This window comes from Andrena cerasifolii, chromosome 13, assembly GCF_050908995.1.
Source record: "Andrena cerasifolii isolate SP2316 chromosome 13, iyAndCera1_principal, whole genome shotgun sequence".
Taxonomy (NCBI): Eukaryota; Metazoa; Arthropoda; class Insecta; order Hymenoptera; family Andrenidae; genus Andrena; species Andrena cerasifolii.
Genome location: NC_135130.1, coordinates 1,180,625 through 1,195,560, shown reverse-complemented (window position 1 = coordinate 1,195,560; position 14,936 = coordinate 1,180,625). Strand labels below are relative to the sequence as shown.

The 14,936-nt window shown below is 39.2% G+C and overlaps 1 protein-coding gene across 5 annotated transcripts in view; it reads right to left on the bottom strand.

Moving 5' to 3' along the window:
* LOC143375971 (metabotropic glutamate receptor 8) overlaps window positions 1-14,936 on the bottom strand; it is a 233,205-nt gene that overhangs the window by 13,799 nt on the left and 204,470 nt on the right. For 4 of the 5 annotated variants that reach the window (XM_076825702.1, XM_076825705.1, XM_076825703.1 and 1 more), the window contains 5 exons: window positions 13,928-14,054; window positions 13,458-13,573; window positions 12,533-12,752; window positions 8,247-8,527; window positions 7,239-7,543 (listed from right to left, as the gene is read on the bottom strand). In XM_076825702.1, coding sequence (XP_076681817.1) covers window positions 7,239-7,543; window positions 8,247-8,527; window positions 12,533-12,752; window positions 13,458-13,573; window positions 13,928-14,054 — 1,049 coding nt within the window. The remainder of the gene's footprint in view (window positions 1-7,238; window positions 7,544-8,246; window positions 8,528-12,532; window positions 12,753-13,457; window positions 13,574-13,927; window positions 14,055-14,936) is intronic. The other variant, XM_076825704.1, reaches the window with a different exon arrangement.

Sequence of the window (14,936 nt, the reverse complement as noted above, 5' to 3'; positions counted from 1 at the left end):
GCCGGACGGGCCGAGTCCGTGCCCTGTCGAAGTACACTGTTGCTGGATTTTATGGTCCCAACACGTAGAGTAAATCCCGGAGACGCGGTCAACCTAATATAAAATGGCTATTAAAACTAATATAAATATTACTTCTGAACATATAGGTTTGTTCTGATAAAATAAGTAATATCTATATTAGTTTTAATAGCCATTTTATATTAGGTCGACCGCGTCTCCGGGATTTACCTTACGTGTTGGGAGCATAAAATCCAGCAACATTGCACTTCGACAGGGCACGGACTCGGCCCGTCCGGCCCGTCGTCTCAACGAGCGCGGCCACCGAGCCCGGGCCCAGCGGGCAACGAGGAGGAGCCGCCGCCGAGTTCCCACCGAGCTCGGCGGCTCCTCGCCTCCATAAGCTTACCACAGAGGCTCGGCACGGCACGGACGACCCGGCTCGGTGGCTGTATAAACCGACATTAAACTGACCTTTACGCGGTAAGTGGCTACGGCACCGCTCTCACCGTGCCTGACCTGGCTAACTATGTACTACTGCGCGCGGACAGTAGTATAAGCGTCGCCACGCGTCAGAACCTTTTCACGTGTGTTTTCAACAATAAAATTAATAACTCGAAAACGAAGCTTCAAGCACAACTTCATGATTCTTGATTTTCGTCTTATTTTAGCCTATAGAATCACCCCTTAAAATTTCTGACACCTGTTGCCAAACACCCTCTACAGTGTGTCCGTTTTAACTGGAAACGGTTGAATATCTCGTAAGAGACTGAAGGTATTAAAAAATTGCTCTCACAAAAGTGGTTTAATATGGAGGAGGCATTATGTAGTGTAGGTAGGTTGCTTGCAGGTGGGGAAATGGGGGAAATTTTAAATTCATTTTAAAATTGGGGTATTTTTAAATTCATAATGACATAGTGTTCGTTAAGGCGAGTTCAACGATGTATAACCTAAATTATTCCATTCTATGGAAGGTCGCAAAGTGGTGAGGTCCCGGGGATTCAAATCAACACATGTCGTACGCTTTCAGCGATTATACAGGATGAATATAGAATCAATAAGAATTGCCATCTGAAAAACTTCGTTCTTTGAGCCGTTTATTTTCAAAGTGGCCTAAGTCCATTTGTCTATTGTTTTTTACCGGATTGCGGCACGCAAAGGAGAGTATCGTGTTTATCAGTCTATGTATGTATCTCCAGATGTTACGCTCTAGAGCTTCTACGGATACACTGATTTGGACAAATGAGGTGTCTTTAGAATTGTCTTGACCTTACGAATATCCTACGACAGGCCTGCCCTTTACGGTGCAAACCTCCTGAAGTTCTGGAACCAGGGCAACAGCCGGGCGCGGAGCTGTTCCATTGCTACCCGTTGTGAGAGCTGTGAGAGAACTGCATGAGTGTGCGTCCATATACGAGCCTGCACGGACGGCCGCACACTCATGCAGTTCTCCCGCAGCCCATGCTGTGGTTAGCAACGTAACAGTCCCGCACTCGGCTGTTGCCCGGGTCCCAGAACTTCAGCAGGTATTTGCACCGTAAAGGGCAGGCCTGTCCTACGATATATAATTTTCAAAATTGTGAGATAAAAATAAAAAATGGGTAGGACTCGCAATTAGTGACCTGGATCCGAGGAAAGTGCTTAACCCGGCGGGAGGCACACCCCATATTCTAACACAGGTTGTCGCTACCGGATCAAAAAAACCCAAAATTGAAACATAAAAACCACGGTTTCAGAATTTTTTTTTAACTTTGTAATTTTTATGTTAAAGTACAGTGTTTTAAGAATCAAACAAAATTTATGAAATATCTTAATATCTTTATTAAAGTTTTTTAAAAAAAATGTAAAAAAACTCAAAAAATCTTCATATTTTCGCAACTAGCGCCTCTGTGGTAAATTTTAACCAGTAGCGCCTTCCGTTGAGTTAACAAGCCTCACGACAGTGTTTCCCTTAACGAACTAAACAGGCTGCGGCCCTTGCCATACAATATTGGTATACATAACTAAAAAGTAAAAAATAAAAAAATTAAACAAATGTAAAAAACCCAACTGCTTAAAAAGCGAATTAAAATGACAAAAACAAGATTTAATTTATTTACACCTTAAGATTTAATTTATTTATACACAGTATATTATTTATCATAAATAGGATAATAATAAGATAACAATTTAAATTAACTCAATTGCCTGCAGTCGGAGGCCTTAAATCTTTTGATGTAATTACTTTCGAAATAATTACATATTGTTTTAATATGTAAATTAAATATTGTGTATCGCTGTTCGCCCTAATTAGATTTGATGGGCTATTAATAACGCTAACAGTATTCCCCACAAGGTCAAAGAGAGAAACATATAAGTTACAAAAAATACACTGAAGTTGAAATGTCACTATATAAGCATGAATTTGCATTGATGTTGTCCACCCCTTTTTGTTACCAGCTTGAAGCACTTTCTTTAGTCATTGCGGTACATATTTGGGGTAGAAGAGCATCAAAAGATATAAGGCCTCCGACTGCAGGCAATTGAGTTAATTTAAATTGTTATCTTATTATTATCCTATTTATGATAAATAATATACTATGTATAAATAAATTAAATTTTAAGGTGTAAATAAATTATGCCTTGTTTTGTCATTTTAGTTCGCTTTTTAAGCAGTCGGGTTTTTCAAATTTGTTTAATTTTTTTGTTGACTGTAGTAACGCATATAGCTTGAAGTTAGTATTAAAAATTTATATATAAAATTTTTTTAAATATAAATGGACTTAGGTCACTTTCAAAATAAACGGCTCATCGAACGGATGCATTTTGTTACATTCTTTATTTTTCTGAGATATTAATGTGACCTTAAGTATTTGAAATAAAACTGCGTCTTTATTTTAGTGCAGCCTTATAGCCGATGAGAAGAAGAATTCAATGACCTATAACAAAGTGACCTTCAGTTTACCTTCAACCTGAAAACAAGATGAAAATTTATTGAAAGTAAATGTACCATATACCTACTTTCAATGACTCTATACGCTCCTTGACCACTGTATAGTACTTAAACATTATGTGTTTAAGAAGTATAAATACTAAAGCGATTAGTAACGCGGTCCAGTAGAGTTTAGCTGGCTGAAAGCGTGTGACATGCGTTGATCTCATACGTCACGGTATCTATACCACATAATGTTCTCCTCCATATCAAACAATTTTTGTAAAAATAGGTTTTTAATACCCTCAGTCCCTTATGAGGTATTCCACCGTTTCCAGTTAAAACGGACACTATATAGAGTGTGTTTTCACTTTTAACTTACGATTACATCGGTAGTTTATAATGTTGTTTGTTCTCTCGTAACAGAAAGATGCTGATCTTTATATTTACTAAGAGTTTAGGACACCGTTACCGTTTAGGAGAAGTCAGAATGAGGTATCGGAGAGAGAAGAACTCTGGAATGTGTTTGGCTGTTAGTAGGGATGTGCGGGTACCCGAAATTAGGGGACCTGATTTGCGATTCGGGAGCCGATTTTCTTGCTTAAAAATTCTTACATCTGATCACACTGTAAAATCACAACTTAAAAGTTTTCGTTTCTCGGGTAATTTCGGGTACCCGCACACTCCTAGCTGTTAGCCATTCTTTGGATTGCCCCCCGCCCTCATTACTTTTCCACTTTTCTGTTTGGACATGCGTATTCATAGTTTCCAAACTGCTCCATTGAAATCCTTAAAAATACATGATAATTGTTAAAAAATAAATGTTACAAATGCTAAAAATATTCATTCCACATATGTATGCTACGATAAAAAATATAGAATCATTCTTTTTCATTCTGTGTTACGCAATGCAAACAGTGAACCGTCGTCACTCTTTAATCTAAATTCGATCGATAGTTATTATTTCTCATTATTTTTGCTAGTGGATAATAAAAGTTGGGAGGTAGTAACATTACAGTAAACCGAATCTATTTACAATCGCCATCATATCTTCGATTTTTCTTAACGAGAATAAAAAATCAGAAGGTTAGTGACAACAATTTTTCAAAAATTACTATAATACTATCAAAAGTTTGTATCACTTTAAGACAAGTAAAGGTATTATATGCAAACAAATACTAATAGAAATAATAAATATACTACTTTTTTGCTTCTTAAATGCCCATAAAATTTGTGTGTTGTGTTTAGAACCTCCGTGAACCCAAAATTGTGTGTGGTAAATTTAAAACTTTTTTTTTCAATTACTGATCTTAGAATTTGGTTGCAATGTATATTGATTTCTATATCTATATAAGGTATACAATTACATGTTATAGCCTAATACTTTGAAAATTAAAAGCAATACTAAATTTTTGTGCTCTGGAGTTTGTGACGAGTTGGTCACGAAGAGGACATTACATCATAAAATTCATTCTTCTCTATATGGATGTGTCGCAGGACAATTGTAAGATCAGCCTTTTGTCGTGGATTAGGCTGATGAATACTACCAGGAATAGGCTTTACTACCTAACCCAGACCTATTATTATTATTACTACTATTAAAGCGCTAACGAGGAACTGTGACCGGACCGATCATTCATTACCGTACAGTTGTCAGAGGCCCCAGGGCAGAGAAAGCTCCTCAACTTTTTTTATATACCATTCCATATAATAGTAGACCCACGCCCCTACCGATTTGCAATCGATTTGCGCATCTCCCACTTTTGTCTGCGCACGCGATTGGTCGTAGCGCTTTCTCTGCCGATTTCCTACTAATCAACAGCCTCCTCAGAGTCATCGTTGTGCAGAACGTGTCTACTCTTAAAATTTCAGCATAGGCCCCGTGGCGCGCATGGAGGAGTGGATCCTACTCATCACGGCTACGCCTGCAACGAGACGTGCCAACGTGTTGACGTAACTTTGAAGTAGCGGTGTCGGACGCGTTCCTCGGGCGTCACAGACTAAACCAGGCCTGTCCAGGCATTTGCTCGCACAAGCAACCCGCGAGTTGCTCTTCACTCTTGAAGGCACCGAGCCAGGCCCTTGAAGAGCGAAAGGTCCTCATGGCGGGGCACAACCGTCGCTCTTGCCTTCGCTCGCAACCACCCGCGGTTGCTCTTCGAAGGCAAGAGCAAAAGTTGGACGGACTCGGACTAAACTGTGTTACTTGTTTCATCATCAGCATCTTTTTGGTGACCAGCAGTTGCTTCGGGACCGAAAGATCATATTCGTTGAATTTAACCTGGGATCCATTTAGGAACCGTCCAAATCGAAGTGATCTCTTGTCAAGTTTTCTGCTGAGCAACCGCGAGCGGCACGGCGTGCGTACCGGTTAGATGACGGATCGGACGTATATCGCGGTAAGGTTGTGCACCCTTCCCTGCCCCTTCCACCCCCCTCGGCAATATTCTGCGTTTTCCACTGAAGGAGGCCCTCGTAAGCCTAACCTGAATGAAAGTGGCATTATCTTGGAATTCAGAAAAAGCCATAACTCCTCAGCCTAATTGAGATAAAAACATTTGTTAAAACGTTCGACAGAAAGGCTAATTTTACAATTGCTCTGCGATAGATGCATGTAGATCATACCATGGTCGTCTTCAATCTTTTACGTAGAAAATATCTATATTATGTAACCCATTTTTGACGAGGAAAATGACTATACACAGTAAAGGTAATATAGAAATTATAGTGTGCAAACAGTGGTTGAAACACGATAAATTGTCTGTTACACAGATCTTCATCAATTGTTTCATTACCTCATAAAACAGACGAATACTGTGCGTCGCTGAAAAGATGTCTAACGGGACGACACAGGACGTGGATGTATCGCCTCGGCCAATAGGAATTGTTAGAGAGAAGGTAGGTCTATGCACTTATAATCAATTGGGCCCGCGTCCCTTCTGCTTGTCATATTCTCAACATCGACAATTAGTACCAGCGTTACCAGCGTACCAGTGTTACAAAAAAAAAAGGAAAAAATCGTATGGTAGTGGGGTAGGGAGAATGTAACGTGTAACGTGGCAGTGGGAGTAATGTGACGTCATAGTATTCCCTCATAGAGTTCTCCTGGCAACGCTGATTAGTACACACTCTGTTGAGACGAGAAGTAGGCTAGCCGCCCTAAGTGGCTGTAGCCTAACAGCGACGCCTCTACTCATACGCATTGTCATTATTGGCTGATTCGAATACCTCTACAAGTCTATCGCGTGCCTACTATGCAATGTGTTCGCTAAGAACCTAAAAGTGTGGCTTTCTAAAGGGGATTAGGTGGAATAAGTGGACTAAAGGCGGGATTTCCTATCCGCGATCGGCCGCAGCGGGTGGCGTCAGTCCCAATAGCGAAGGACTGTTCAGGAATTTGCTCGCAGGAGCAGCCGCGGGTTGCTCTTCGAAGGCAGGAGCAAAAGTTGGACGGGCCTGTACTAGCGCAATGGAGACACAGATGCATACTTCTCCAGTGCACTAGTGGGACCGCCGCCGGTCGCTGCGGCCGATCACGGATAGGAAATCCCACCTTTATCTTGCCCCTGTGCTGTTCCGTTTGTAGGTAGCTAGCCAACTTCTCATTTCTGCACAGTCGATATCTTTGATACGTGAGTAGTCATTTATTAGGTACTAAATAGTTCACACCCCGAATGCCATCAGAATATGTTATACTTTAAATTCGGTTATTAATATCATATTAATAAATAAATTATTCTAATGCCAAAGTGCGTCATGACCGTGATACGACCATGATTCAGTATAATTACTTTACTCGTCAAGAAATAGGGTACACATATAGATATTCACAAATACGTTGCCATTTAAAAATGTTACAATAACTTTTACCCAACCCACATGTCGATACTTATAAAAACTTATATTATATATGCCCTCCTCGAGACAAACTAGTCCCTAAAAAAAAGTACCATATTTTGATTACTTTTAGAGATAATAACTTATAAGACTGAAGATGGATTGTCACTATTCGTCTAGCAAGTGGCATGGGATTGTTGATCGGAACATTCGTCCATTCGTTTCGTGGAATGTTGACGGACAATGTGAACATCTCTATGCAATACCTATTGAACAATATTTCGGCGGGTCGCTGACAGCCAGTTGCCTGTACCCGACTAGACGATTATTGAGAATCAATCATTAATTTTAATATCTATGTACCAAACTGCTTTGAAATGTTAGTGCTAACCAGAAATAGTTTATTCCATTGAATTTCCGTAATTTGCGTTAGATATCTCTGTAAGGACGGATATTTCAAAACGTTTGGTGTCCTAGATCTGTGAATACAAACCTTGTAGTCATTGTTTGAGCCAAAGTATATAGGGACGAAGGCCAACCATACGATACAGGTGGAGTACATTGTAAACCCAATGTATTTCGCTTCGTTGAAGTTCTCCGGTATTTTGCGTGTTTTGAATGCATACAGGGTGCACATGAGTATTAGGAACATATTGTACACAAGAGACATCATCAGCGCAAATGTAGAGACACGGCACGTAAGTACTGCTGATAGTGGATACGGATGAATTTCCGTGGTGTCCGGAGGTTCAATAATTAACCACACGATAGCACCGAGTAATTGCACTGCAGTGATCCCTATAAAACGGGAATTACATAATGCGATATCAAGATCGAAAATTTATGCTAGAATGAGAATGAAACATCTAAATTCTAAACTGAACTAGGAATTATTCTGAAATCGTGACCAAAATGTATATTTACGGTTCATACGAATAAAGTATATTTATATACAACTTATTTCTTTATTACGCTAAATACCTCGCGTTAGTTAGTATAATTGCTGAGCATAGTTTGTTGTTAACAGATAATCTTTCAACCTGGTATATGCAAGCTAATGGTATTTAATAAAAATTAGTGTATTCTTCGACATTATTTGAGAAATAACGCAATTTTCAGTAAGAGGGTAAAAATAATTAGTCTATGCATGTCAGAAAAGACTTTAGAAATCATTGTTCCCTCTGTTGTATTGGTGAATCTTTACTTTAACTGAATAAGTAAATACATATATGTGTGCTTCACTGTTTAACTCTTTGAACTATATTGGCAACTTTATTTGATTTCGTTTGGCTTTGAGTTACGAATTATTGAACTGTCCCTGAGACAGTCTATAATTTTGTCGAAATGCCAATGAAAATCACGAAAAACTACTGTATTTAATATAAAATTATTTTAATATGAAGCATTTGCTTAGGTAATACATATTTGTAAAGATAACAGCGCGGGGAGGTGAAACATGAAACGTGAAATCTACGCAAGCCTCTAAAAGTAGTAAACTCACCGATTGCAATGACAACTTGACTCTTTGGTGACGTATAAGAAGGTCTTTTTATACTTCTTGTTCCCGGATTGAATATGCGCGATATTCGGTTCGTTTTAGTTAATATCGCGCTGTAGCAGATACTCAAGCACAGGCCCAAACCGATTCTCAAATATGTGCAATTCCATGTGGTAGGCTTACTTAATATTACAAAGCTCATACCGTAGCATGATAGAATTCCTACTAACAATACGTAACATAACTCGCGCCCTGATGCCATGATCACTGGCGTGCGGTTAAAGCTGAAATACAATTAGTTAGTTAATTATTGGTGATAATTGAAATTGGTCTAATGAACAAGCTATAGGGTGTCCCTTAGAATTGCAGGTGCGATAAAATGCTGGGACGCCCGCTAATTTTATTCCTTTTGGTGTGCTAACAAGGGAACATCCTGAACCCGAGAATTCAAAACATTCTGAAACTTTGTGAGAACTGCAGCCTTATGTGATCCGCGGCGGCAGCGGATCCGCTGCGGTTCAGCAGTTTTTTAAACGTGGCTGCTTATGGGAAGACTTATCTGATCCGCGGCGGATCCGCTCACGCGACGAAATTCGCGTTGGTTTGGGGGAGCCTTTAGGCTGGGTGCACACGAGCGTTTTTTTTACGTCCGTCGCGACGGACGTCAATTGTGACGGACGTGCGTGTACACCACACACGAGCATTGCTTCTTTTGCGTCAGTTCGCAAAGGAAGTACAACCGATATGGACGCGTTGTTACGCTATGCGCCAGGCTGGCGCCAAAAGACAAGGATCATCCCGAACCCGTGACAAAGGACCATCGCATAACTTCTCGTTAACCGATAGATCCTAGCGCTAGATCTCTCCGGACCTTCGCAATAGATCTTGGCGGTAGATCTCCCAAGAGGATCTTCCCGCCAAATCTTCCCGCCTGATTTTCCCGCCAGACTTTCCCGCCAAAAACCGAGGAAAGCGTCGTGCCCTCAAGGGGTATAAAACCCCTGGAGCTCCACCAACGCTAGAGACTCCAGTACGGACCACTGACCTAAACACTTGTTAACGCGTAACCTTAAGCACGGTTTTCATTCTCGTAATAAAAGTCTATCTACAACAAACTCTAAAGTTACTGAGAAAGCACGAGTGTCTTCTCTACATCGTAACAGGGTGTGACATCGTAACATTTTCATACATGACGTATTTATATTTGAAAGATAGGCGAAAGCGAAAATTTTGGGTACATCCCATAAATGGGGAACGATATAGATATGGGCATTATTTTACGTTGTACAAACAACTACGTAAAGACCCTGAAAAGTATATTAATATTAATATCCATTTCGACAATTACACGCTCTCACGCAACGGACGTCTGACGGTACGTTCGTGTGCCGTGCTATACTCCCGAGTATATAGGGTGCGTTCCGATTCACGCATACTGCGCATGAAGTGCAGAGAACAATCGTTCCGTTTCAGGGCGGTATTTACAAACGTTTCTTAAGCAAATGCTTAAGATCATCTTCTAGAAGACGATCCTATTTCACTTACGACGTCAGGAATTCATAGACGTTGCTTAAGGTGATCTTAAACATTTGGTTAAAATAATATATGCTTAAAATACTTTTACAAATACCACCCTTAGTTAAGTACCCGATACTATTAAATAATAGTGATAATGAAATCAGCAGCTGTGATTCGTCTGATGAAAGCGAAAATGATATTAACTTGCCATTTAGAATCAGAAATATTATACATGTAAACATTATTAATTGTGAACAAAACGCTCGGAAATATTATGTTTACCTAAAAACTGGCAGACTATGTGAAACGTGTCATTCCGGGATATTCGAGAACAATATTCGAAGAACATTATCGGTAGGTAATAAGTATATAATTATACATTTGTATTAAAAGAAAAAACATGAGATGAAGTTTCTTCAAAATAATAACGTAGAAAAGTGGCAGTTGTAATCCTTAGAGAATTAATTGTTTTTATTACTTTTCATTAAATTGTATCAGCCGAATTTCTCTATTTCCAATAAAGAAATTCAAATAATCAAAGATTGTAGAAACAAATACGCATGCGCACGCCCGCAGTGACTGCTTCTCCTCTGAAATTCTGCGTTTGCCGCACGCTCGCTGCAGCGGAAGTGGCATCGTATTGGTGGCAAGCGAGAGAAAATCTAGGGAATTGTATGATGCCACCAATACGATGCCACCAATTTTATGCGCTCACTGCGCGAATTGGAACGCACCCATAATTCAGAACGTGCGTCGACGTTTTGTAACGTCCGCTCTAGCATAAATACGTCGATGAAAAATCAACGCGCGTTGCACCGTCCGTTGAAAGTAACGTCCGTTGCAAGTGTGCGGACTCTAATATTCTACGATGTATTTCTACAACGCAGCGTCGTGACGTCCGTCGCGACGGACGTAAAAAAAACGCGCGTGTGCCCCCAGCCTTAGTCTGTTGATTTCTGTGGCCGCGGATAGCAACGATCGGGTATAAATTAGAGGCCCACAAAGGCATTTCCTTCTTCGGTGTTTCGAGAGAGAGGACGAGAAATTATCCTTGTTCCCATTCACGAAGGCTACAGTTTTATTTTTTTTTTGTCCACCTTTAGAAAATAATCGTTCACTTGGAACAGAGGTTGCTGGAATGCATAAATATTTTACCGCCATAGTCCAAAGACTGGAGAAATGGGAAACTTGTATAAAATTTTGTTCTTCCACCACTTAACGATATCTTAAAGATATTATCGATACATTTTTAAGTATCAATAAGTTATCGATACGATATCGATAATAGATAGTCCCAACTTTAGTTCCATCACACATTTTCTTACATACGGGGTTTCATATTAAAAAAAGCTGCTGGCAGCAGTGCAGTTTCTTTCGAAACTTTGAGCCTCTTGAGGCAGAGCTTAGAATTGTTTGATTGAGGCGTAATTTTGCACACATATTTACCACATCAAAGGGAAATAAATCAGAGGGCGCCTCAGACCGAACTCTTAAATTTATTTGTATTTGTATTTTTGTTTTTTTTCCTGTGTTTTTACACAGGATGGCGTTTCAAGCATTTTGCTTATATTGCCCAACGAACATTAGTCATTCATTTTTCCCTCCTCTGTCCTTCGGGTCCCAGCAGCAGCAGCGCACCGGGAGAAAGGTGGTCTCCCATCTTTCCCCAGTACACCGCCCTGTGATGCTTAACTTCGGTGATCTAACGAGAACCGGTGTTTTCCATCACGGCTACGGCCGCTGGTCTCTTAAATTTAAAAACAAAGTCATTATAGGGGACACCCTAAGGGGTCATCCTTAAATTATGTAAGGATTTTGGGGAGGGGGAGGAGGTCGCGAATTTCTTACGTTTTCTTACAAGGGGGGGGGGTCAGGTAGCGTCTTACGTAATATTGTTTAACCTAATTTTAAATAAATACAAATTCTATCATTAATGTTCCAGAAAAGTAGTTTTAGTTTAAATTTCCCGAAACCAAGTTAAATGAATTATATAAATCTTTAAAAGAATTTTAATAACTAAAAAAATTGAGTCTAAAAAATATTACGTAAGGAGGGGGTTGGAATATCAAATCTTAAGAATTCTTATACCGGGGGAGGGAGGGGTTAAGAATTCGTAAAAATTACCCTTACGTAATTTAAGGACGGCCCCTAACAAGCAATTATACTACCTTTTGGAATTAGCTATGAATACTTAAAGTTTCTAAAATAAGGACTATAAATGAAACATTTATTATAATTGCGAATCTGTCTCAAATTTCTAAATTATTCATTGCTTCTTGAAAATCTGTATAACTACATTTTGTAAATGGAACAGATTTTTCAATAGTATTGCTTTGTCGGTGACAAAAAATGCAATATGATCCAATTCTTAGTTTCACGGCCAACAATCTGTACACCAAAATCGTGATGTTACGCATACTTGTGAGCGGGAAATGAAGTGAGCTTAGAAATAGAAAATAAATATTCACGATATTTTTTCAACTTTGAAATCATCAGTTAATATTTTTGTCGGATAAATATTAACACTTTGAGTGACACAGAGCTGATAAAATATCGTACCAAGTCGGTTTAAGGCCGAGACTATTTAACTAAATTTTCTCTATTCAAGTCTTTGAGCAATCCGAGTATTTGAATACCTATACAGCGAACAAAAGTCAAACATTACAATTCGATACGAGAACAGACAACGGCTGGGAATCTGTTGCAGTGAAAACATGCCGACGTCACTGAAAGTGTTCAGATTAACTGTAGTCTGTTGCATATAAACGCACCGAATAAAAACCACAGTAGTAAACAAAGTACTGAGTATGCCGATGGATGCGAATACCAATGGTACCAATGCCCATGGACTGGTCCATGGTATGACTTCTGCTGTAAGTTTAACACAGCGTGTCATCGTCTCATCCGGAGCATAACCTGGACCACAGCTACGACATGTGTCGTTGAAAACGTATGAGTCTTCTCGACACGCTACGCAACTCCAGCAACATGCTTCCTGAAAATTTTATTGTGGTCATAAAGCATTGAAGATTCACCTTCGTTATCGAAGCAGAATAATTACTCATTCCTTTACGCATTAAGTAAATATGCGATCATTGATTTATAATGTGGATGCTAATAAAATTTATTCACCGCGTGTTACGGATTGTGTATCTACACTGCGTTCCACATTAGAGCGTACTCGTTTCGCGCAGGGATACACCGTTGATTGGTAGTAAACCGGCAGGGAAAGTGCTACGACCAATCGCGAAAGTGCTACGACCAATCGCGTGTACCAGATCCATGGGAGCTGCGCAGATCGGTCGCAAATCGGTAGGGGCGTTGGTACGCTCTTATATGGAACGCGGTGTAGACACAAGTACATGTATCTGTGAGAAAATCTGGAAAGGATTATCTCTATGTACATTCGCGTAACTTTAAGTTTTATAAATCACATAGAAAATTCCGTTCTGTATAATTGACTGCCATTTCGTTTAAAAAATATAAAACTTGTGTTGAAATCTGCTGCTCGATTTCATCTACAAAAAGATATTCTTAGCATATTTGATATTTTTTCATAGTGGATACGTTACTTTTTATAGCAGTACATATTGTTCAGTATATAAAAGAAATGAAAATTCTACAGATATACATTTAAGAGCCCCAACTTCTACTTGCGAGGGTGTGTATGCCCAATGTATTACCCTCTCTTGTTACTTGCCTGAAAATTGCGGACATGACCTAATGGGCAATTGTCACTGCACAAACTCCGAGGAATATGCGTTTCACCAGCTCCTGTTGCCCATCTTGTCATATTGATATCAAGTGATAATCTAAAAAGAAAATTTCCAAATCAGGACATGACCGTATATTCGCGAAAACTAAACAACCTTTACATATCATAAACTTTATGTAATTATGTAGCTTTTAGACGCAAAGTCTCTCGAGATAAATGTGACCCGAAATTGTAAGACGTATCAAAATATGAATGAAACATTGTACTTTTTTTATGATACTATGGGGAAATTCAATGAAAATATTAACCCGCGAATATGCATGTGATTATCAAACAAAATAATGCCCCGAAGAAATACAATTTATTAGTGTTTGAATGAGCGAGAACAAAGATGTAAATCGTATTGTACTTTATATACCAGATATGTTACCAGTATTGTAATTTCGCTTACTCTTCTTTCCATGAACCAATAAGTATGTAATCAAAACGGCCATCATCATTTTTCTGGTACTGATACACATTATAGAATCCATAAGCATCACCGTCAGATTTAAATTTAATTTCAGTTCCCTGACGACCTGAACGTCAATAAAATTAAAATAAATTTCATAAAAAAGATTGGAGTATACATATATAAAGTATCCTGTAACAGATAGTAGAAATTGAAATAGGTGATTCTAGGGGGCAAATCTAAACAAATTGCGGGGGGGGGGGGGGGGGCTTAAACATTAATAACTAAAAAACGAATCCTCCATGGCAATTTCTTTAATCTTGATTTTCGTTTAATTTGGTAACATAAAATCATCCATTCCATTGTCTACTATCTGTTGCCAAACACCTTGTGGTATACAAAAATTTGATAACCGTAAAACATGCTCCACATGTTCTAAAATTTGTAGTTTTTATGCATTTTATGTAACAAGAAATGTTATGCTATTATGATAATTTTTTAGTGTTCAAATTATTCTTCATTGCCTTCGACGTCGTATAAAATACTTCGAGTAAAACATCGTTTAGTAGCATTAAACACAGTAGTGAATGCTAAATTTTTAATCTTACGAAAATATCATAACTTAATGCGTACAGGGCTTTCCATAACTGATGATATAACCCGCAAAGTGATGATTCTACATGGAAAAAATAAATTAGAACTGTAAAAGAACATTTCCTCATAAGAGGCTTCGTGTTTCAGAAAATTGAATTTAAATCTTTGTCTGATCTGTGTGCAATCAATTAAAACTTTTGAACACTCAAGGGCAGCGCCGTTCAGCCTATAGTTTTGCGGGCAAGGGCACCCGGCACTGCCCGGGGCAAGCGCTGTGGGCAAAGCTCCGGGCAGTGACGTCAGCTATCGTTACAGAGGAGTGGGGAGGAACGGTTATAGGCAGGCATGTGTTAGTAGGTTCATTCTAATAGCGAATTCGGTATCTCGCACTGACTCTGTGCCGATGCCAGGAAAT